A 24,225-nucleotide genomic window follows, 5' to 3' on the forward strand; every position below is an offset into this window, starting at 1 on the left:
AAAGTTTTTTATTTACATATATGTTAAGCCATTATGAAGAAACTATAAGGAAAAACAAGAAAGCATCAGAACCAACAGTCCACATCACATACTTTTGCTCCCACAGGTCATCTTTTCATCATATCGCGCACATAGTTACCATTACATCAAGATCAAGGCAGAACTTGCTGGGCTGAACTAAATTTGGTCTGGTTAGCTTTCACTATCAACACCATCTGCAGCTTTTCCTTGACCATATTAATGACAACTAGTATCTTTTAGTTTTCTATGACTTTGCTTGCCTATTCTTTTTCCATGGATGTCAGCATTCAATAATCCCAGTGTTTATCTCATATAATGAAATGTTACCCTCCCTTATTTTGTTTAAATAATAATTTATTTTTCAGTAAATGCTACCTTAAAATCTGAATATAGTCTTAACATGTGAATACACATTGTGTGTGTGTCTCTCTCTCTGTCACACACACACAATATTATTTTATTTTTTCCCAGATCAAATATGAGATTTGAATTTTCAAAATTTACTAACTTATGTAGGAATAAGCTTTTAAAAGCTTAATGAAGAAGCTTTATGCCCATACAATCAATTTAGAAAGCCAGTCCCAAATAATGAATATTTAAATACACAAGGATACATACTCTAATAAATGTTATTAAATAGTATTAAATTTTAAGGACCACTAAGAGAAAAACAAATGGTTTTTATGTTAGCAAAAAACAGTGCTCCCATATAAATCCTATACCTATTCTGACTAAATTAACGGGAATCAACAATTTTTTATTAAAAATTCAGAATACAATATTTATTAGTCCATTAGTTTAAATTCCTCTACAAAATCAGAAACATGTCCTCCTAACACAAAAGTAATAGATAATTTGAAGCTAAAAATATTATCAAGAAACATTATCTTTACCACAAAGCCAAACAAAGCACTCTTTCTAAAATGCTATCTAATGCTAGCAATCATTATTATTATATAATTGGTTAAACTCCAAAGTATTAGGAAAAAATATACACTTGACCATTTTCAACTGCAAGTTCTTTAGAGAATAAAACATTCTTTGAGCAAAACCTCATGAGAACTAGAATTCCCTTTTCAATATATAGTCTTTCCTAGAATGATAACTAAATATTACTGAATGGCAAAGAAAAGAATCTTAAGAAATGATAGATTTAAGAAAATTTCATTGAAGAAAGCACAAAGCAAGTCCTAATAATACCAATTTGAAAATAAAAACTCCCCTGCTTCGAGAGAAGCAGATATTAAAAACTCACAGTAATGTCTAAAAAAACCTATCTGTTGAGCCTCTGATGGACTTTAATAAGCATAATCCCTAAGCAACTTAAACTAAAAATTAGGTGTCATTTAGTATTTGATTAAATCAGTATTAAATTCTTAGGTTTTAAAATTTTAATCAATGTTAATCAAAACTTTTTAAAGTCAAATTCTGTCAAATTTTGTGTTCTGTGTTCACATCTTCAGACGAACGTAAAACTGATTTTGTTAAACTCTTAGATGTCTTATGCTGAAAGACTAGGATATATACATGACCCAAACTAGAAAACAAGGCATTACCTCAAACAGAGAGAAAACTACCTTTAGGTAATTTGTGTTTCCCATTTATAGTCCAAAAAATATTGAAACTACTAAGCTTAAAAGAAATCTAACTGTGACGGGCGGCGCCTGTGGCTCAAGGAGTAGGGCGCCGGTCCCATATGCCAGAGGTGGCGGGTTCAAACCCAGCCCCGGCCAAAAACCACAAAAAAAAAAAAAAAAAAGAAAGAAATCTAACTGTGGAAAGGCACATTAGGGTACATAGGTGTCACGGAATGTCATTAAAACAATTTCATTTCCAAAGTAAAAGGTAAAAGCTTCCTCATAAGTCATTTTCTCTTCAGTCAACAATAATTAAAAAAATCAAAGCATAAATAATAGCCAGACTTTGAAGGTGCAGAATTAGAAAAACCTTATGGCTTACCATTTTATTGTGATAAAAGTATCTTTAGAGAGGAATTTTTTAAATGTTTTTCCCTCCAAAGGCCATTAATATATTGAAAGAAGTCAACAAAGAAATATGAGTAAGAAAAATGTATTTCAAAAAAGTTATAGAATAATTTTTTATGAGAAGAAAACATTGTACTTTACTACTTAAAGTAATTGTCATTAAATAAATTTTCTCTAAACAATTTTTAAATTCCATATTATGGTCAGGTAAAGAAATAGAGAATAATAGTTCTAATAACCATAAAAGAGAAAAAGGTGAAAGAGAAAACTAACAGGGAAGAAAAAAGAGAGGGAAGAGAAAACAGAAGGAAGTAAGACAAAAAGCTAGGAGTTTAAGAGAGATTTAAAAAAAAAAAAAAAAAAGAGGTTGATTGCAGTGACTCATACCTGTAATCCTAGCACTCTGGGAGGCCGAGGCGGGTGGACTGCCCTGATGTCACAGGTTTGAGACCAGCCTGAGCCAGAGCGAGACCTCATCTCTAAAAATAGGTGGGTGTTGAGGCGAGCGCCTATAGTCCCAGCTACTTGAGAGGTTCAAGAGAATCATTTGAGCCCAAGAGTTTGAGTTGGCTGAAAACTGTGACACCATAGCACTCTACCCAGGGCAAAAAAGTGAGACTCTGTCTCAAAAAAAATAGAGAACATATTAATTGTTTCAGCAACATAAGCTATACCTCACTTAGCCCTCATCCTAAATAAGATTTTGAACATCCCATTAGTTCTTCTACAAGAAAGTGTTATCTACAAATCTGCAGCTGCTTTTAGCAATCCATCAAGCTCTGAAGAAACTATCAGTCTACAATTTTCAGCACCATTATCAAAACAATAGTGTTCAACAGAATGAGTGCCAAGAACTCAAACAGGCAAACAAAGATTGTTGGTAAACTGACCTTTTATTAGACCTTTTATTTACTTTCTAGACTATTGAGTACAATGTCTAATAACTCAGAGACAATATGGGAGTAGAGAAGATGGAATCATGATAATCTTCACAGTTTGAAAGATATTATAACTGGACATTATAGCATGTATAGAAATTTGTTAATGGAAACGATGAGAAGGAGCATTTTAATCAACGTGAGTCAAGCAAATGAATAGCCTGAACAAAAAAGCAAGAATATATGAAAATATGTTCAGAAAGCCAGGAGCACTCCAACGTGTCTGAAGCATGACATATAGAAGATAATGGCAAAAGAAGAGGCTAGAAAAGTTAACATGGAGCCAAAAGGAAAAGGACCTTACATTATATGACAAGAAACTGGACATTATTCAACAGGAAGACATTGATGTTTTCTGAATTTAAAGGGAAGTTGAGAAGAGTGGATCAATATTTTAGAAAAATAAATTTGCTGATAGTGTGAAAGCTGTACTACAGGGGAATACAGACAGAGTGATTAGGTACAAAACAATTACAAAAGGAAGTCTTTGAAATCATCAGATCTATTAATTATAAACCCTAATTTTCCTTCAACCTAAGTAATACTGTTTTATACACGTAAAAAAATAAGTCCTGAATACATCAGAAAACAGCATATAATTCAAAGTATTTACTAATTCACTTAGTTTCCCTCAATTATTCCAAGTCATAGAAGTTCTACCATATATATAATATATACATACACACACACACAAACATCTTTGATGTAATCAGCATTTTCAGTTTTGAAATATTATATAAATATCACTAAAATTACTTTCCTACTATCATCTCATGATACAGTACGTAGTAAGGAAAAAAACTGATACACATCAAATATGACCCAATAAAGTAAATGCCATAGGGTTTTCTGTTTTATCCTTACCATTACAAGTTCTTCCTGTAATTCACTGCAACCTTTTTCATTATACTGGAGTCTCTTTGAAAGGTCTATAATTACTTTCTTCTGTTCCTCAATCTCTTCATTTAGTTTCTTGTTTTTGGAGAAATACTCTCTTTCTAATCTGAAAAGTTAAAGTGTCAGAGCAGGTTATTTCAAATATGCTTTCATCAATTGCTATTATACCTTTTTAAAAAGTGGCAGATATACTATGTATCAAGTTTTCATGCCAAAAGGCTTTTTAAAGGCCATCTTTCCTTTTTTCAAATTGAGAGAATTGAATATTCTTAAAAAAAGACTTTAAAGGAATAACTACTTCCCCTCTAATAGAAGATATTTGTACCATACCCAAGGTTATAAGCAAAATAGATTTAGTTAGTGTTGATTTGATATCACCATAATTTTTAAAGAACAAAACCCATCTAGGTTGGGCATGGTGGCTCATGCCTGTAATCCTAACAATCTGGGAGGCCCAAGCAAGAGGATCACTTGAGCTCAGGAGTTCAAGACAAGCCTGAGCAAAGTGAGACCCCATCTACTAAAAATAGAAAATTAGCCAGGCTGCATGGTGGCTGTAGTCCCAGCTACTCAGAAGGCTGAGGCAGGAGAATTGCTGAAGCCCAGGAGTTTGAGGTTGCTGTGAGCTAGGCTGAGGCCGTGGCACTCTAGATGAGGTAACAGAGTAAAATTGTGTCTCACAAAAAAAAAAAATCTACCACAGTTAAATTAGTTCAGAAATTGTTTGAAGACTGAGAAAACAGTCCTATCAAACTGTTAAAAATGAAGCAATTTTTTTTTTTTTTTTTGAGACAGTCTCAAGCTGTCGCCCTGGATAGAGTGCAGTGGTGTGGTGGTGTCATACCTCACAGCAACCTCCAACTCGGGCTCAAGCACTCCTCTTGCCTCGGTTTTCTTTTTATTTTTACTAGAGACAGGGTCTCACTTTTTGCTCAGACTGGTCTTGAACTCGTGAACTCAAGCAACCCACCTACCTTGGCTTCCCAGAGTGCTAAGATTACAGGCATGAGCCTCGGTGCTGGGCAGGAGCAAATGTTTTAATTCTGAATGTCCATGCAATGAAAACTGGCACGGTGGCATAGAAAATCCAAAAAGAAGGGCGGCGCCTGTGGCTCAGTTGGTAGGGCGCTGGCCCCATATACCGAGGGTGACGGGTTCAAACCCGGCCCTGGCCAAACTGCAACCAAAAAATAGCCAGGCGTTGTGGCGGGTGCCTGTAGTCCCAGCTACTCGGGAGGCTGAGGCAAGAGAATCGCTTAAGCCCAGGAGTTGGAGGTTGCTGTGAGCTGTGTGAGGCCACGGCACTCTACCGAAGGCCATAAAGTGAGACTCTGTCCCTACAAAAAAAAAAAAAAAGAAAATCCAAAAAGAAGAATAATCAAAAATCCCTCACATATACTTTAAAGACACAAGAATTCTTTTTCAAATTATTTATTTCTTTAAATCTTTCTCAGGGTAGGGCCAGGCATGATGACTCATGCCTATAATCCTAGCACTCTAGGAGGCCAAGGCAGGTGAACTGCTTGAGCACCCAAGTTCAAGACCAGTCTGAGCAAGAGCAAGACCCCATCTCCACAAAACAGCTTCGCATTGTGGCTGGCACTTATAGTCCCAGCTCCTTAGGAGGCTGAGGCAAGTGAATCACTTGAGCCCAGGAGTTTGAGGTTGCTGTGAGTGATGACGCCACAGCACTCTACCCAGGGTGACAAAGTGAAACTCAGTCTCAGGAAAAAAAAAATCTTTCTCAAAGTTGGTACAAAGACTCATGTCTATGGTTTCAGCACTCTGGGAGGTCAATATGGGAGGACTATTTGAGGTTAGGAGGGCCAAGACCAGCCTGGGCATAGTGAGATCCCACCTCTCCACAAAAGACAAAAAAAAATACTAGCTGAGGCCAGGAATTGGAGACCAGCCTAAGCAACATAGCAAGACATTGTCTCTACAAAAAAAAAAATATATATATATAGATAGATAGATAGATAGATATACACACACACACATACACACACATACATACATACATACATACATATGGTGCAATGGTACATGCCCACAGTCCTAGCTACTAAGGGGGCTGAGGCAGGAGAATTGCTTGAGCCCAGGAGTTCAAAGCTACAGTGAGCTATGTCTGTCCTGGGCTACAGAACAAGACCCTGTCTTCAAAAATAAATAAAATCTTAAATTTTTACACAGGTTAGTAATCAAACTGTGTTTACATACTGTATGAACATACGTTGAAAAGAAGCTTGGAAGTATTTTAGTTTAAATTTGTTAATCTATCAAAGGGATAATTTTAATTCAAATTAAAGTGTTGCCAGTATTTTTAATCTGAGATCTTCCTGATAAATGTAATAGATCCATTTTTCTGACTTATAGGCTGTAATGCAAGAGATAGGGTGACTCCATATAAACAAATCCACACTACAGTCAAGTATAATCAAATGAAGGGCCAATTTTTGAATGGCACGTGACCTTAGTCTGAATAGTCAACATTACTTTCTCTGGAGTGATGAACTGACAATTCTAGTGCTAATATCCTTTGGATCAAGAATATTCCAAGGTAGAGTAGCTTAAACTTAAAATAAACATATATAAAAGGATTAGATGTGACAGTTACGTAAATCTCCCAGAAAAGAGAACTAAACAATAAAATGGATCAAAGCAAAGAAAAATAAGAAAATCAGAAAATCAATCGAGAAGTCCCAAAATGTAAATAGACGTTCCAAAGGAAAAGGTGAACAAAATGGAAAGGAAGAAATCAACAAAGAAATAATACAAAAGAATTTCCCACAAATGAATTACCTGAGTATGTGAAAATGGAAAGAGAAGCCAGGCACAGTGGCTCACACATGAAGAGAAGGCAAGGCAAGAGGATTGTTTGAGGCCAGAAGTTCAAGAAAAACGTGGGCAGCCTAGCAAGATACCATCGCTACAAAGAAACAAAAACAATTAGCTGGCTGTGAAAGCAGATGCCTATAGCCCCATCTACTTGGGAAGCTGAGCTGGGAGGATACTCTGGGCCCAAGAGTTCAAGGTTACATGCTAGGATCACAACACTGCACTCCAGCCTGGAAGGCAGAGTGAAACCCAGTCTCAAAAAAATGTTAAAAAAAATTTTTTAATGAACGAGCTCAATAAATATTCAGCAAAATTAATGAAAGTAATACCTACTAGGCCTATCATCATGAAATTTCAGAACACTGGGAACAAAGAGAAGACACTACTGAGTGTCTGTAAGTATGAAAATACATGTATTATTATTTTATCATGTATTACAACATAACATCAGTAAACCATTTTATATATTTATCTAAGATTCCAAATTTCATGGCCACTCTATTTGTGGTTCTAAAAGAAAACATGAACCACTACAAAAGACCAGGAATCAAATGAATTCAGACTTTTTTTTTTTTGGTAGAGACAGAGTCTCACTTTATGGCCCTCGGTAGAGTGCTGTGGTCTCACACAGCTCACAGCAACCTCCAACTCCTGGGCTCAAGCGATTCTCTTGCCTCAGCCTCCCAAGTAGCTGGGACTACAGGCGCCTGCCACAATGCCCGGCTATTTTTTGGTTACAGTTTGGCCTGGGCCGGGTTTGAACCCGCCACCCTCGGTATATGGGGCTGGCGTATTACCGACTGAGCCAGAGGTGCCGCCCGAATTCAGACTTTTCAAACACTAGAACTAAATGAACAACCAAGTAAACTATGAGAAAGGGTAAAGGTCAAAAATATTTAGCATTCAAGTTCTAGCTATTTTACAAGAAAATCAAGAAAGAAGGGCTGGAGGCAAGATGGCTGACTGGAGCCAGCTTTCCACAGAGGTTCCGGTCCAGAAGGAGAGCTAAAGGACTGAAGTTTAGCAAGATGGTTTGGAGCTGAGCCAATAGACGTTGGAGAACACACATCAACCCTGCTGAGGTGAGCTGCGACCACAAGGAAACAAACAATAGGTACAAAATCCATCACCAAGCTGACGAGAGTCCCCTCCCCGATAAGAACCGCTCGCAGTATACAAACAAGCGAGCAGAGTTCAGATCTCCTCCTATTTTATCCCACGGAAGAGACCCTCTACAAACCAGAACTCCTTCCCCAGAGAGGACCCACCAGTGTACTAAGACACTCTCCTGCCAGGCAAAAACAGTATATATTCTCTACCTGCATTTGTGAACTCCCAGCACTCCACTCTCACCCCTTCATCTGGAAGTCTGTCCCCCATGGAGTCGAGATTCTTGAGCATTTTCTCAAGAGGTGTGGACAAGGTGTGGGCTGCTGGATTCTGTGGCATGGGTGTAAAGAGAGTACAGTGGACCAAGAGGGAGAGGGAGAAGTGATGCCCTGCCACACAGAGCAGCAGCAGCAGTGGCGGGAACAACAGGGCTCACACCCCTGGAGATATTTTGGAGAGACACTCCCTGATTCTCTTGGAAACCAGAGAAAGCCCCACCTCTACTCCGGTACCAGCCACGGGCAGAACAGATCTGGGACAGAAACAGAGGCCCCATGAGTAAAGGGTATGCCTAAGGTGGTACCTGCCTGGGCAGTCTCCACGGGCACAGAGACTAGAATACGTATGCGCAGAGACGGCATACTCCCTGGGCGGGGCTGAGTCAGAAGTGCTGCTTTAGTGAGTCTAAGAAGCACCCAGCCCCCAGGGGGACATAGCTGAGACAAAAGCAGGCAAGGCAACAGCCCAGGAAGAAACAGACACAGAGAGCTCTGTGCAAGTATGAGCCCAGAGAGAGGCAGGAACTGAGAGCTGAGTGTGAGCTTTAACCACACCCACCCCAACACAGAGGGCAGCAGAGACAAAGATGCTAGCTCCATGAATATTGGCGCAACAGCAACTGCACAGGGTGGGACTGAGCTGCAGTTTCTGTGAACTCAAACAGGACCTGGCCCACAGGGAATATAGCCAGGACAGAAACAATAATTCTATGAGAATATAACTGGCAGCAACATCAATATAAGTGAACCACCCAGTTTCCATTAAGCACCGGAAGTTGTCAGACTGCAGCTCCCCCTGCTGGCAGGTGGCAGAGTGCAGTGGTCTGGCCCAGGAGACACAGATCTCCCTGTGACTCAGGCAGGCGCACACCCCTAGAGCATCTAGTCATTAGTCATTGAAGGCAACTGGGTCACAGCCCTGCCGGGCTACCAGTGACTGGGTTTGACAGAGGTGTAAGGTAGGAAAGGAGGCATCACCTTCCTGGACTACTTCATTTCCTGGGTGGGTCCTTCTGACTCCACGGAGCACTAGGGAGAGACTCAAGGTGCCAGCAGACCCCCACTATCTAGTTGCTGGAGACCTTTAGAACTCTCACACCTGAGACTGGGGGCTGACTACGACAATTGATTTTGAACTCTTGACCTGGGCCAATCACCCAAGAACTATCCAAAGTGGTACCCAGGGTGTGCGGTTGAGGGAAGGTTTGATTTTCCTTTTCCAGTTTTTGCCCGTGGTGGGTAGAGTGACTTAGTTGCTGGTATTTCTCCACAGCTGAGACATCAATCCAGTCATTGATTCACTAAGATTGTACAGAGACCAGCTAAAAACAAGACAGAGCTACTTCGTGCCACCACAAAAAGCAGGTCCCCAGTGCCTCAGGCCATAGTACTATGTAAGTCCTTTGCAAAACTCTAGGGGAAAAGGTAAAGACACCAGCCCCAGATCTTGGGCAAAGGGCTGGTTAATCCCTACTCCATGAGCCCCCAACCCATCTTCATCTGATCTACTCATCTAGCCAAATGGTGTAGAATAATCACGGGGCAGAATCACCAAAAAAACTCCAGCAACAAGAATAATCAGAGTAGATCAACTCCGCCAAGGAACGACATGGCAGAATCACCAGAAGATCCCATTCATAAACAAATGGATGAGATATCAGAAATCGAATTCAGAATTTGGATGGCAAATAACATTAATAGAATGGAGGTAAAGTTGGAATTAGAAATTCAAGGATTATTTCAAAAGTTGTCTCAAGAATACAATGAATTCAAAGACAAGATTACCAAAGATTTTGACACAGCGAGACAAGAACTTGCAGCCCTCAAAGATCTGAGAAATACAGTAGAATCCCTCAGTAAAAGAATGGAGCAGGCAGAAGAAAGGACTTCTGACATTGAAGACAAAGCTTTTGAATGCTCCCAAATGCTAAAAGAGGAAGAAAAGTGGAGAGCAAAAATAGATATTTGTCTCAGCAAGCTCTTGGATAATTTGAACAAAACTAATATTCGCCATATAGCAATTCTATATGAAGGTGAACAGGTTGTTTTGAAAGGCCCAGAAGCTCTATCCATGAGATAATCAAGAAGAACGTCCAGACATGCCAGGAGATTCTGAATTCAGATAGCAGACACTTTCAGAACCCCAGTATGACTCAACCTAAATAACACATCTCCCAGAATACATTACAATGAATTTCACCAAAGTTAATATGAAGGAGAAAATTCTGGAAGCAGCCAGATATAAGAAAACCTTAACCTACAAGGGGAAGAATATTAGAATAACTGCAGATCTTTCTGCTAAAACCTTTCAAGCTAGGAGAGGGTGGTCATCAACTTTTAATCACATAAAACAAAATAATTTTCAACCCAGGATCCTGTATCCAGTTAAACTGAGTTTCATTTATGATGGAAAAACTAAATACTTCAATGACATTCACATGTTGAAGAAATTTGCCATAACTTAACAAGCTCTCCAGGATATTCTCAGACCTATCCTCCACAATGACCAGAGCAATCCACTACCACAAAAGTAAACTCACTCAGAAACTTTTTATCCAATTCCAGCTTCCACAGTGGCGAAAGGATTAAAAATGTCCATAAACTTTTGAAAAACTCGATACCCAAAATTACACCAGGCTTATCAAAATTGTCAATTATGTGAATAGTTTAGTCCTCTAAAGAGGTATAGGTTGGCTGACTGGATACAAACACTCAGGAGAGATATCTGCTGCATACAAGAATCTCATATTACCTGAAAAGATAAATATAGACTCAGCGTCATGGTTTGGTCATCTATATTTCAGGCAAATGGAAATCAGAAAAAACCAGGTGTTGCAATTTGATTCGCAGACACATTAGGCTTTAAACCAACAAAAGTAAGAAAAGATAAGAATAGTCACTTCATATTTCTTAACACTAACACTCAACATGATGAGATTTCAATTATTAACATTTATGCACCCAACCAGAATGCACCTCAATTTATAAAAGAGACTCTAACAGGCATGAGCAACTTGATTTCCTCCAGCACCATAAAAGGCAGAGATTTTAACACCCCTTTGGCAGTGTTGGATAGATCCTCCAATAAGAACTCAGCAACAAAACTAAAAAAGAAATTTTAGACTTAAACTTAACCATTCAACAATTGGATTCAACAGACATCTACAGAACATTTCATCCTAACAAAACTAAATACATATTCTTCTCATCAACCCATGAAACATCTACCAAAATTGATCACATCTTAGGTCACAAGTCTAACCTCAGCAAATTTAAAACAATAGAAATTATTCCCTGCGTCTTCTTGGACCACCATGGAATAAAAGTTCAGCTAAGTAACAACAGGAATCTGCATACTCATACAAAAACATGGAAGCTAAACAACCTTATGCTGAATGATAGCTGGGTCAGAGATGAGATCAAGAAGGCAATTGCCAAATTTTTGGAACAAAACGACAATGAACACAAATTATCAGAACCTCTGGGATACAACAAAGGCAGTCCTAAGAGGGAAATTTATAGCACTGCAAGGCTTCTTCAAGAGAATGGAAAGAGAGGAAGTTAACAACTTAATGGGACATCTCAAGCAACTGGAAAAGGAAGAACATTCCAACCCCAAACCCAGTAGAATAAAAGAAATAACCAAAATTAGAGCAGAATTAAATGAAATTGAAAACAAAAGAATTATACAACAGTTCAATAAATCAAAAAGTTGGTTTTTTGAAAAGGTCAATAAAATAGATAAACCTTTGGCCAACCTAATCAGAAAAAAAAGAGTAAAATCTCTAATCTCATCAATCAGAAATGACAAAGACGAATAACAACAGACTCCTCAGAAATTCAAAAAATCCTTAATGAATATTACAAGAAACTTTATTCTCAGAAATATGAAAATCTGAAGGAAATTGACTGATACTTGGAAGCACGTCACCTTCCAAGACTTAGCCAGAATCAAGTGGAAATGTTGAACAGGCCCATATCAAGTTCTGAAACAGCATTAACCATGCAAAACCTCCCTAAAAAGAAAAGCCCAGGATCAGATGGTTTCACATCAGAATTCTACCAAACGTTTAAAGAGGAATTTGTACCTATATTACTCAACCTATTCCAAAAGGTAGAAAAAGAAGGAAGACTACCCAACACGTTCTATGAAGCAAACATAACCTTGATCCCCAAACCAGGAAAAGACCCAACAAGAAAAGAAAATTATACACCAATATCACTAATGAATACAGATCCAAAAATATTTAACAAGATCCTAACAAACAGAATCCAGCAACACATCAAACAAATTATACATCATGACCAAGTCAGTTTTATCCCAGGGTCTCAAGGCTGGTTCAATATCGTAAAACTATAAGTTTAATTCAGCACATAAACAAATTAAAAAGCACAGACCACATGATTCAATCTACGCAGAAAAAGCTTTTGATAATATACAGCATCCCTTCATGATCAGAACACTTAAGAAAATTGGTATAGAAGGGACATTTCATAAACTGATAGAGGCCATCTACGGCAAACCCACAGCCAATATCATATTGAATGGAGTGAAATCTAAATCTTTTCCACTCAGATCAGGAACCAGACAAGGCTGCCCATTGTCTCCATTGCTTTTCAACATTGTAATGGAAGTTTTAGCCACCACAATTAGGGAAGAAAAGGCGATCAAGGGTATACATATAGGGTCAGAAGAGATCAAACTTTCACTCTTCGCAGATGATATGATTGTATATCTGGAAAACACTAGGGATTCTACTACAAAACTCGTAGAAGTAATCAAGGAATACAGCACTGTCTCAGGTTACAAAATCAACATTCGTAAATCGGTAGCCTTTATATATACTAACAATAGTCAAGTTGAAAAAACAATTCAGGACTCTATCCCATTCACAGTAGTGCCAAAGAAGATGAAATATTTGGGAGTTTATCTAACAAAGGACGTGAAAGATCTCTATAAAGAGAACTATGAAACTCTATGAAAAGAAATAGCTAAAAATGTTAACAAATGGAAAAATATACCATGCTCATGGCTGGGAAGAATCAACATTGTTAAAATCTCCGTACTACCCAAAGCAATATATAATTTTAATGCAATGCCTATTAAAGCTCTACTATCATACTTTAAAGATCTTGAAAAAACAATACCTCATTTCATATGTAATCCGAAAAAAACTCGAATACCAAAGACATTACTCAGAAATAAAAACGAAGCAGAGGGAACCCTGCTACCAGACCTCAGACTATACTACAAATCGATAGCGATCAAAACAGCATGGTACTGGCACAAAAACAGAGAAGTAGATGTCTGGAAAAGAATAGAGAACCAAGAGATAAATCCAGCTACTTGCTGTTATATAATCTTTGACAAGCCAATTAAAAACATTCCATGGGGAAAAGATTCCCTATTTAATAAATGGTGCTGGGTGAACTGCCTGGCAACCTGCAGAACACTGAAACTGGACCCACACCTTTCAACATTAACTAAGATAGACTCTCACTGGATTAAAGATTTAAACTTAAGACATGAAACTATAAAAATACTAGAAGAAAGTGTAGGGAAAACCCTTGAAGAAATTGGCCTGGGCGAGTATTTTATGAGGAGGACCCCCCAGGCAATTGAAGCAGCTTCAAAAATACACTACTGGGACCTGATCAAACTAAAAAGCTTCTGCACATCCAAGAACACAGTAAGTAAAGCAAGCAGACAGCCCTCAGAATGGGAGAAGATATTTGCAGGTTATGTCTCTGACAAAGGTTTAATAACAAGAATCCACAGAGAACTCAAACATATAAGCAAGAAAAGAACAAGTGATCCCATCGCAGGCTGGGCAAGGGATTTGAAGAGAAACTTCTCTGAAGAAAACAGGCGCGCGGCCTACAGACCTATGAAAAAATGCTCATCATCTTTAATCATCAGAGAAATGTATATCAAAACTACTTTGAGATACCATCTAACTCCAGGAAGATTAGCCTATATCACAAAATCCCAAGACCAGAGATGTTGGAGTGGATGTGGAGAAAAGGGAACACTTCTACACTGCTGGTAGGAATGCAAATTAATACATTCCTTTTGGAAAGATATATGAAGAACACTTAGAGACCTAAAAATAGATCTGCAATTCAATCCTAAAATTCCTCTACTAGGCATATGCCCAGAAGACCAAAAATCACATCATAACAAAGATATTTGTACCAGAATGTTTATTGCAGCCCAATTCATAATTGCTAAATCATGGAAAAAGCCCAAGTGCCCATCGATCCATGAAAGGATTAATAAATTGTGGTATACGTACACTATGGAATATTATGCAGCCTTAAAGAAAGATGGAGACTTTACCTCTTTCATGCTTATGTGGACGGAGCTGGAACATATTCTTCTAAGTAAAGTATCTCAAGAATGGAAGAAAAAGTATCCAGTGTACTCAGCCCTTCTATGAAACTAATTTATGGCTTTCATATGAAAGCTATAACCCAGTTACAACCTAAGAATAGGAGGAAGGGGAAAGGGAGGGGGGCAGAGGGAGGGAAATTAGTGAGATTACACCTGCGGTGCATCTTACTAGGGTATATGTGAAACTCAGTAAATGTCAAATGTAAATGTCTTAGCACAATAACTAGGAAAATGCCAGGAAGGCTATGTTAACCAGTGTGATGGAAATGTGTCAAATGGTCTATGAAACTAGTGTATGGTGCCCCATGATCACATTAATGTACACAGCTATGATTTAATAAAAAAAAAAAAAGTGGAACTCAGTAACAACAGGAATCTGCATACTCATACAAAAACACTGAAACAAAATAACCTCATGCTGGACGATAGCTGGGTCATAGACAAGATTACGAAGGAAATTACCAAATTTTTGGAACAAAATGATAATGAAGACATAATTTACCAGAATCTCTGGGATACCGCAAAATCAGTTGTAAGAGGAAAATTTATAGCACCACAAGTATTCCTCAAGAGAATGGAAAGGGAGGAAGTTAACAACTTAATGGGACATCTCAAATAAATGGAAAAGGAAGAACATTCCAATCCCAAACCCAGCAGAGGAAAAGAAATAACCAAAAGAAATAATGAAAATTAGAGCAGAATTAAATGAAATTGAAAACAAAGGGATTACACAACACAATAAATTCTAAATTGGTTTATAAAAAGGTCAATAAAATAGACAAACCTTTGGCCACCCTAACAAGGAAAAAAAGAGTAAAATCTCTAATTTCATCGATCGCAAATGACAAAGATGAAATAACAACAGACTACTCAGAAATTCAAAAAATCCTTAATGAATATTACAAGAAACTCTATTCTCAGAAATACAAAAATTTGAAGGAAATAGACCAATACTTGGAAGCATGCCACCTTCCTAGATTTAGGCAAAAATGAAATGTTTAACAGGCCTATATCAAGCTCTGAAATAGCATCAACTATACAAAATATCCCTAAGAAAAAAAAAGCCTGGACGAGATAGCTTCACATCAGAATTCTACCGAACCTTTAAATAGGAACTAGTACCTATATTACTTAGTCTTTTCCAAAACATAGAAAAAGGAGGAATACTACCCAACACATTCTATGAAGCAAACATCACCTTGATCCCCAAACAAGGAAAAGAACCAATAAGTAAAGAAAATTATAGACCAATATCACTAATGAATATTGATGAAAAATATTCAACAAATCCTAGCAAACACAATCCAGCAACACATCAAACAAATTATACACCATGACCAAGTAAGTTTTATCCCAGGGTCTCAAGGCTGCTTCAATATATGTAAATCTATAAATATAATTCAGCACATAAACAAATTAAAAAACAAAGACCATATGTTTCTCTTAATTGATGCAGAAAAAGCTTTTGATACTATTCAGCATCCTTTCATGATCAGAACACTTAAGAAAAAGGGTATAGAAAGAACATTTCTTAAACTGATAGAGCCCATCTACAGCAAACCCACAGCCAATATCGTATTGAATGGAGTTAATCATTTCCATTCAGATCAGGAACCAGGCAAGGTTGCCCATTCTCTCCACTGTTTTTCAACATTGTAATGGAAGTCTTAGCCATTGCAATCAGGCAAGAAAAGGCAATCAGGTGTATCCATATAGGGTCAAAGATCAAACTTTCACTCTTCACAGATAATATGATTGTATATCTGGAAAACACCAGGGTTTCTACTACTAACCTCCTAGAAGTGATTAAGGAATACAGCAGCATCTCAGGTTACAAAATCAACACTCATAAATCTGTAGCCCTGATATATACCAACAATAGTCAAGCTGAAAAAAACAGTCAAGGACTCTGTTCCTTTCATAGTAGTGCCAAAGAAGAGGAAATATTTGGAAGTTTACCTAACAAAGGACACAAAAGATCTCTATAAAGAGAACTAAGAAACTCTAAGAAAAGAAATAGCTGAAGATGTTAACAAATGGAAAAACATACCATGCTCATGGCTGGGAAGAATCAACATTGTTAAACTGTCCATATTATCCAAAGCAATATACAATTTTTTTTTTTTTTTCAGTTTTTGGCCAGGCCTGGGTTTGAAACTGCCACCTCAGGCGTATGGGGCTGGTGCCCTACTCCTTTGAGCCACAGGTACCGCCCAGCTATATACAATTCTAATGCAATCCTATTAAAGCTCCACTGTCATACTTTAAAAACATTGAAAAAATAATACCCCATTTTACGTGGAATCAGAAAAAAACTCAAATAGCCAAGACATTACTCAGAAATAAAAACAAAGCAGAAGGACCCATGCTACGAGACCTCAGACTGTACTACAAATCAATAGTGATCAAAAGACCATGGTGCTGGCACAAAAACAGAGAGGTAGATGTATGTAACAGAATAAAAAACCAAAAGATGAACCCAGGTACTCACCATTATTTGATCTTTGACAAGCCAATTTAAAACATTGAGTGAGGAAAAGATTCCCTATTTAACAAATGGTGCTGGGTGAACTGGCTGGCAACCTATAGAAGACTGAAACTGGACCCACACCTTTAATCATTAACTGACTCTCACTGGATTAAAGATTTAAACTTAAGACATGAAACTATAAAAACACTAGAAGAAAGTGCAGGGAAACCTCTTGAAGAAATTGGTCTGGGGGCGAATATTTTATGAGGAAGACACCCTAGGCAATTGAAGTAGCTTCAAAAATACACTACTGGGACCTAATCAAACTAAAAAGCTTCTGCACAGCCAAGAACACAGTAAATAAAGCAAGCAGACAGCCCTCAGAATGGAAGAAGATATTTGCAGGTTATGTCTCCAACAAAGGTTTAATAAACTAGAATCCACAGAGAACTCAAACGTATTGGCAAGAAAAGAACAAGTGATCCCATCTCAGGCTGGGCAAGGGACTTGAAGAGAAAATTCTCTTGGGCGATGCCTGTGGCCAAAGGAGTAGGGCACGGGCCCCATATGCTGTGGTGGTGGGTTCAAACCCGGCCCTGGCCAAAAAAAAAAATAAAAGAGAAACTTTTCTGAAGACAGGCATACGGCGTACAAACATATGAAAAAAGGCTCATCATCCTTAATCATCAGAGAAATGCAAATCAAAACTACTTTGAGATATCATCTAACTCCAGGAAGATTAGCCCCTATCACAAAATTCCAATACCAGAGATGTTAGCGTGGATGTGGAGAAAATGGAACACTTCTACACTGGTGGTGTGAATGCAAATAAATATGTTCCTTTTGGAAAGATGTTTGGAGAACACTTAGAGACCTAAAATAAGACCCACCATTCAATCCTATAATTCCTCTTCTGGTATATACCCAGAAGACCAAAAATCACATTATAACAAAGATATTTGTACCAGAATGTTTATTTCAGCCCAATTCACAATTGCTAAGTCATGGAAAAAGCCTAAGTGCCCATCAAGCAATGAATGGATTAATAAATTGTGGTATATGTACAACATGGAATATTATGCAGCCTTAAAGAAAGATGGAGACTTTACCTCTTTCATGTTTACGTGGATGGAGCTGGAACATATTCTTCTTAGTAAAGTATCTCAAGAATTGAAGAAAAAATATCCAATGTATTCAGCCCTACTATGAAACTAATTTATGGCTTTCATATGAAAGCTATAACCCAGTTATTACCTACGAATATGGGGAAGGGGAAGAGGGAGGGGAGGGAGGAATATGGGTGGAGGGAGGGTGATTGGTGGGATTACACCTACAGTGCATCTTATAAGGGTACATGTGAAACTTAGTAAATGTAGAATATAAATGTCTTAACACAGTAAGTAAGAAAATGCCAGGAAGGCTATGTTAACAGGTGTGATGAAAATATGTCAAACAGTCTATAAAACCAGTGTATGGTGCCCCATGATCACATTAATGTACACAGCTATGATTTAATAATAAAAAAAATAAAGAACCAGTGCCATAATATAAAGTATTTTTAAAGAAATCATTATATTGCTACTGTAAGTGAAAAATCATTACCTATTATATGTCATTAATAGAAACTAAAATTTAAAAAATACATAACTCTAACATACCAACCTGTACTATTGGTATGTAATCATGTCACATACCAATAGTAGTATGAATTTCATCCTCTGGGAGGAAGTGGTTTAAAATGTCTACTATTGACTTATTTTAAGCACATATTAAAGAATTATAAAGTTCTTAAAGCATTTCATAGAATTTTCAAGATGAAAGACTTCTGAACTGAAAAAGGTTAAGATAAGTAGGAGTTAGAAAGATTCTGACTCTGACACAGACACTTACTAGCTGTGTCCTTACCCTCAATTTTCACCCTGACTGTCTCTGACACTCAGACACTTACCAGCTAGGTCCTTACCCTCAATTTTCACATCTGTAAATCAGTGATTAAAAAAGGAACCCTGTGGCTCAGTGAGTAGGGCACCAGCCCCATATACCAAGGGTGGTGGGTTCAAACCTGGCCCTGGCCAAACTGCAACAACAACAACAAAAGGAACTACCTCATAGAGCATTAGATAAATTAAATGGAACTATGCAATGCTAGGTATATATGGTGAGGCACAATGTATGATAGCCCAGAGTAGTAGTATTACTATTAATTCTATAGTTTGAGAAAATTTGAATATTATCCATCTCCACATAGACCATTTTAGGTTGTCTTTAAAAATACCGCATTTCATCAATAAATATAATGCAAAATACATTAATAGATTTACTTTCTAGTGTATAAGTGTATTTCTGGGACTACTTAAAATACCTCAAAATTCAACAGTGCATTTCCATATTTACCGACACAGAAAAAAATAGTTTTATGAAGTCTTTTACCCCTAATCTACCACTGAAATTAATGGAAACTATATCTAAAATACATAGTACACATTTGTACTTATATAGCTTTAATAAAACCTTTATGTTAATATAGAGAATTTTACAATAAAATACTTACAAATTTAGTTTTGTAAAGCTTTCTTGTGCATTATGCTTTTCTCGCTCATATGCACTTTCAACTTCTTTAAATTCATTCTTTATCATTTCCAAATCAGCAACAGCTTCTGCTTGGCTGGCCTTTTCAACTTGCAAAGCTCCTTCAAGGTCTCGAATCCGTAACTACCAGATGACAGAGAAGTAATTAAATCAAGCTAAGAAATGCTAGCATCAATCTTAAACTGAGTAGAATTTTGTATCAACAGCAGATTATCATTCATCAAAATATTTCATTCTTTCTGTTTTGGTTTCAAAAAAAATAAACAAAAGAGAATTTATTCTCTTTTTTAAAAAGGGAAGAAGATCAAAGAATCAAGATAAGAGCAAATTATGTTATGAAAAAGGATAGGCTGATATAATGTCCCATCAAAGTAAAATAGAAACAACTCCATTCAAATTGATAATTTTGACCTACTAATCCATTCAGACACAACTTTATAAAATATGATAAATTAAATACTTTTTGAAAACTAAAGAGAAGTATTCTTCCTCTCTTGTGAAAAACATTTTTACATAAGTTATCTTCATAAACCTAAGAAATTTAACAGATTGCTTTATTCCTGGAAATTTCTTACTGTAGAAAATTGAAGTTTTGATTATGAAACAATGGTATTTGGCTAAAATATTTACAGTTGTAGTGATTTAATATCTGGGATTTGCTTCAAAATAATCCAGAGGTGGGGAAGTACAGGGAGTAATAGATAAACTCCATTTTCCTGTTGTAAGCATTGAAGCTAGGTGATAGGTATATGTGGGGTTCCTTTTACTATTCTAATTTTGCATGTACTTCAAATTCTACATAATAAGACATTTAAAAACTAGATTCTTTTTGTCCACCAAAAGTAGCGTGAATAAACAAAGTTCATTCCCACAAAAGAATGATAAGTAGTTGTAAAAATATTACAAAAAAACTTTTTTAAAAAAAGCTCTCTATACAGTGTTAAAGAACAATGTATTACTAATATCTATTGAAAATAGCAAGGTCCAAATCAGTGTACATAGTATGCTAAATTTAGGATAAATAAGTCCAAAGAGTGAAAATAAGCAGGCAAGGGTCAAAGGCATAGAAGAGACAGGAATGAGAATAAGAATTCTCAATTTTTTAATATTGTTCTAATTTTTAAACTATACAGATAGTTTAACTCTTCATAAAATTAAGTGAAAAACAGGATGTGGTAAAAAGAAAATGCTTATACATTGTTGGTGGGAATGTAATTAGTATAACCTCTATGGAAAACAATATGGAGATTTCTCAAATAATTAAAAGTTATTCTAAAAGTATACCATTCGATCCAGCAATCCCACTACTGGGGATCTACCCTAAGGAAAAATATACATTTTTTAAAAAGACATCTGTGCTTGTATATTTACTACAGCACAATTCACAACTGCAAAGAAGTGGAATCAACCTATGTGCCTATCAATTCACAAGTGAATAAAGAAAGTATGGTGGTTTTAGAATTCTATCAAACCTTCAAGGAGGAACTAGCTCCTATAATGCATATATTTTTCCCAAATACAGAGAAAGAAGAAATCCTCCCCAACACATTCTATGAAGCAAATATCACCCTGATCTCCAAACCAGGAAAGGACCCAACAAAAAAAGAAAACTATAAACCAATATCATTAATGAATACTGATACAAAAATATTCAACAAGATTTAGCAAACAGAATACAACAACACATTAAAAAGGTTATACACCAAGAGCAAGTGGGTTTTATCCCAGAGACACAGGTTGGGTTAACATACACAAATCTATAAATATAATACAACACATAAAGAGAATCAAAAACAAAGACCATATGATTCTTTCAATTGATGCAGAAAAGACTTTTGACAATATCTAGTATCCTTTTGTGATAAAAACACTCAAGAAAATAGGCTTAGAAGGAATATTCCTTAAGCTGATAGAGGCTATCTACAGCAAACTCACAGCCAATATCATATTGAATGGAGTAAAACTGAAAGCATTCCCACTCAAATCTGGAACCAGACAAGCATGCCCACTGTCTCCACTGCTATTTAACATAGTGTTGGAAGTCCAAAGTATTGCAATCAGGCAAGACAAGGAGATCAAAGGAATCCAAATGGGGACAGAGGATGTCAAACTCTCCCTCTTTGCAGATGACATGATCTTATACCTGGAAAACCCCAGGGACTCAACTACAAAGCCCTTAGAAGTGATCAAGGAATATAGCAGAATCTCAGGGTATAAAATCAATAGCCACAAATCTGTAGCCTTCGTATATGCCAACAAATGTCAAGCCTATAAGGCATATATTTTACAATAGCACCAAAGAAGATGAAATACCTGAGAATATATCTAACAAAAGATATGAAAGATCTCTATAAAGGGAATTTTTTTTTTTTTTTTTTTTGTAGAGACAGAGTCTCACTGTACCGCCCTCAGGTAGAGTGACATGACATCACACGGCTCATAGCAACCTCTAACTCTTGGGCTTACGCGATTCTCTTGCCTCAGCCTCCCAAGCAGCTGGGACTACAGGCGCCCGCCATAACGCCCGGTTATTATTAAACTTTGAGAAAGGAAATAGCAGAAGCTGTCAACAAATGTGAGAACATACCGTGCTCATGACTGGGAAGAATCAACATTGTTAAAATGTCCATACTACACAAAGCAATTTATACATTTAATTCAATCCCCATCAAAGCACCAATGTCATACTTTACTTTAAATATGTTGAAAAAATAGTACTTCAGTTCATATGGAACCAGAAAAAAAAATGAATAGAAAATACAGTTCTTAGAAATAAAAAGAATTCTGGAAGTATCACGTTGTCAGACCTCAGGTTATATTACAAGGCTATAGTGATCAAAACAGCATGATACTGGCACAAAAATAAAGACACAGATCTATGAAATAGGATAGAATCTAGAGATGAACCCAGCCACATAGTAACATTTAATCTTTGATAAGCCCAATCAAAACATGCAATGGGAAAAAGAATCCTTACTTAACAAATGGTGTGGGGAGAACTGGTTACGCATATGCAGAAGACTGAAACTGGACCCACTGACAAAAATAGATTCTCTCCTGGATAAAAGATTTAAATTTAAGACATGAAACAAAAAAAATTCTAGAAGAGAGTGTGGGGAAAACACTTGAAGATATTGGCCTGGGAAAAGACTATATGAGGAAGACTCTCCTAGCAATTACAGCAACATCAAAAATAAATAACTGGGACTTGATCAAGTTAAAAAGCTTTTACACAATGAAGAATGCCACAAGCAAAGCAAACAGAGAGCCCTCAGAATAGGAGAAGGTTTCTCATGTTATGAATCCGACAAAGGCCTGATAAATAGAATCTACGGAGAACTCAAATTAAACAATAAGAAAATGCAAACAACCGAAGAGAAAAGGTTGAAGAACACACATCAACCCTGCTGAGGCAAGTTGCAACCTAAAGATACAAACAAAAGGTACAAAATCCATCACCAACCAGACAGGAGTCCCCTCCCCCATGAGAACGGCTTGGAGTACCCCATAAACAAATGAGCAGAGTTCTAAAGTCCTTTCACTATACTCCACGGGAGAGAACCTCTAAAAACTGGACCTAATTCCCCGACTAGGGTGCCATAGCACTCTCCTGCCAGGTATAAAACTGTATGTATTCTCTACCTGCAATTCTGAGCTCCCAGCACTCCTGCCACTCTCACTCTGAGATCTGGAGGCCTGTCGCCCAGGAGTCCAGATTCTTGGGTATTATCTCAAGAGGTGTGGACATGGCCTGGACTGCTGCTGGTCAGGGCTGATTCTGTGGCACGGGAGTGAGGAGAGGATGGTCGGCAGAGAGGGAACCACACAGGAGCGGTGGTGTCCTGAGGTGCAGAGCAGCAGCTGTTTTTAGCAACAATAGGGCTCACCCTTAGATATTCCAGAGTCATACCCCCATCTCTCTGGGCAAACAGAGGAGGTTGGGCATCTTCTCAGGTGGCAACCACAGGCGGAACAGATCTGGGATGGAAACACAGGCCCCACGAGTAAAGGGTCTGCCTGAGGCGGTACCGGCCTGTCCCCAGGGCAGGGCTGACACAGAAGACGGCTTTACTGAGCCTAAGACGCACCCAGCCCTAAGGGGATCATCAGCCTAAACAAAGGAGGGCAAGAGGCTAGAACTGACAGCTAACCATACTGCGAATAAAAACTACTGGGCAGCAACAAAAACAGGGCCTGAGGCACAGGTTCTGTGGACTCAAAACAGCTTCTCTTCTGCAGGGGAACTTAGCCAGGACAGAAACAAATTCCACAAAGTTGTTCTGTTCTCTCAGTAATATCAATTAGGGTTGGGACTGGAGCTCAGTGAACAGCCTCAGCCTCCATCAAGCGCCCAAGGTTTTCAGGCCTCACCTCCCCCTGCCGGATACTGGCAAAGATCAGTGGCTTGGCTGAGGAGACACAGATCTCATTGTGATTCAGGAAGGTGCAAACCCCTGGAGTATCTGCTCATTGGAGGCAACTGGGTCAAAGCCCTGCAGGGTTAACAGTAACTGGGTGTCACAGAGGTGCAAGGTGGGGAAAAAGGCATCAACCTTCCCAGACTAATCTATTTGCTGGGTGGGTCCTCCTGACCTCACAGAGCACCGGAGCCAGTCATATTTGAGTTGTCAGCACACCCCTATGATCTAGCTGCCAGAGACCTTTTAAAGTCTCTCACCTGAGACAGGTGCTGACTGAGACAATT

General features: G+C 37.7%; 1 protein-coding gene across 1 annotated transcript in view; it reads right to left on the reverse strand.

The window, feature by feature from the left end:
• Positions 1–24,225, reverse strand: part of CCDC171 (coiled-coil domain containing 171) — a 473,803-nt gene that overhangs the window by 353,370 nt on the left and 96,208 nt on the right. Inside the window, exons 9-10 of the mRNA XM_053574177.1 lie at positions 19,483–19,643; positions 3,809–3,947 (exon numbers count right to left, since the gene is read on the reverse strand). Of these exons, the coding sequence (XP_053430152.1) occupies positions 3,809–3,947; positions 19,483–19,643 (300 nt within the window). The remainder of the gene's footprint in view (positions 1–3,808; positions 3,948–19,482; positions 19,644–24,225) is intronic.

The sequence above is a fragment of the Nycticebus coucang genome, chromosome 2 (assembly GCF_027406575.1).
Source record: "Nycticebus coucang isolate mNycCou1 chromosome 2, mNycCou1.pri, whole genome shotgun sequence".
In the NCBI taxonomy this organism is placed as follows: Eukaryota; Metazoa; Chordata; class Mammalia; order Primates; family Lorisidae; genus Nycticebus; species Nycticebus coucang.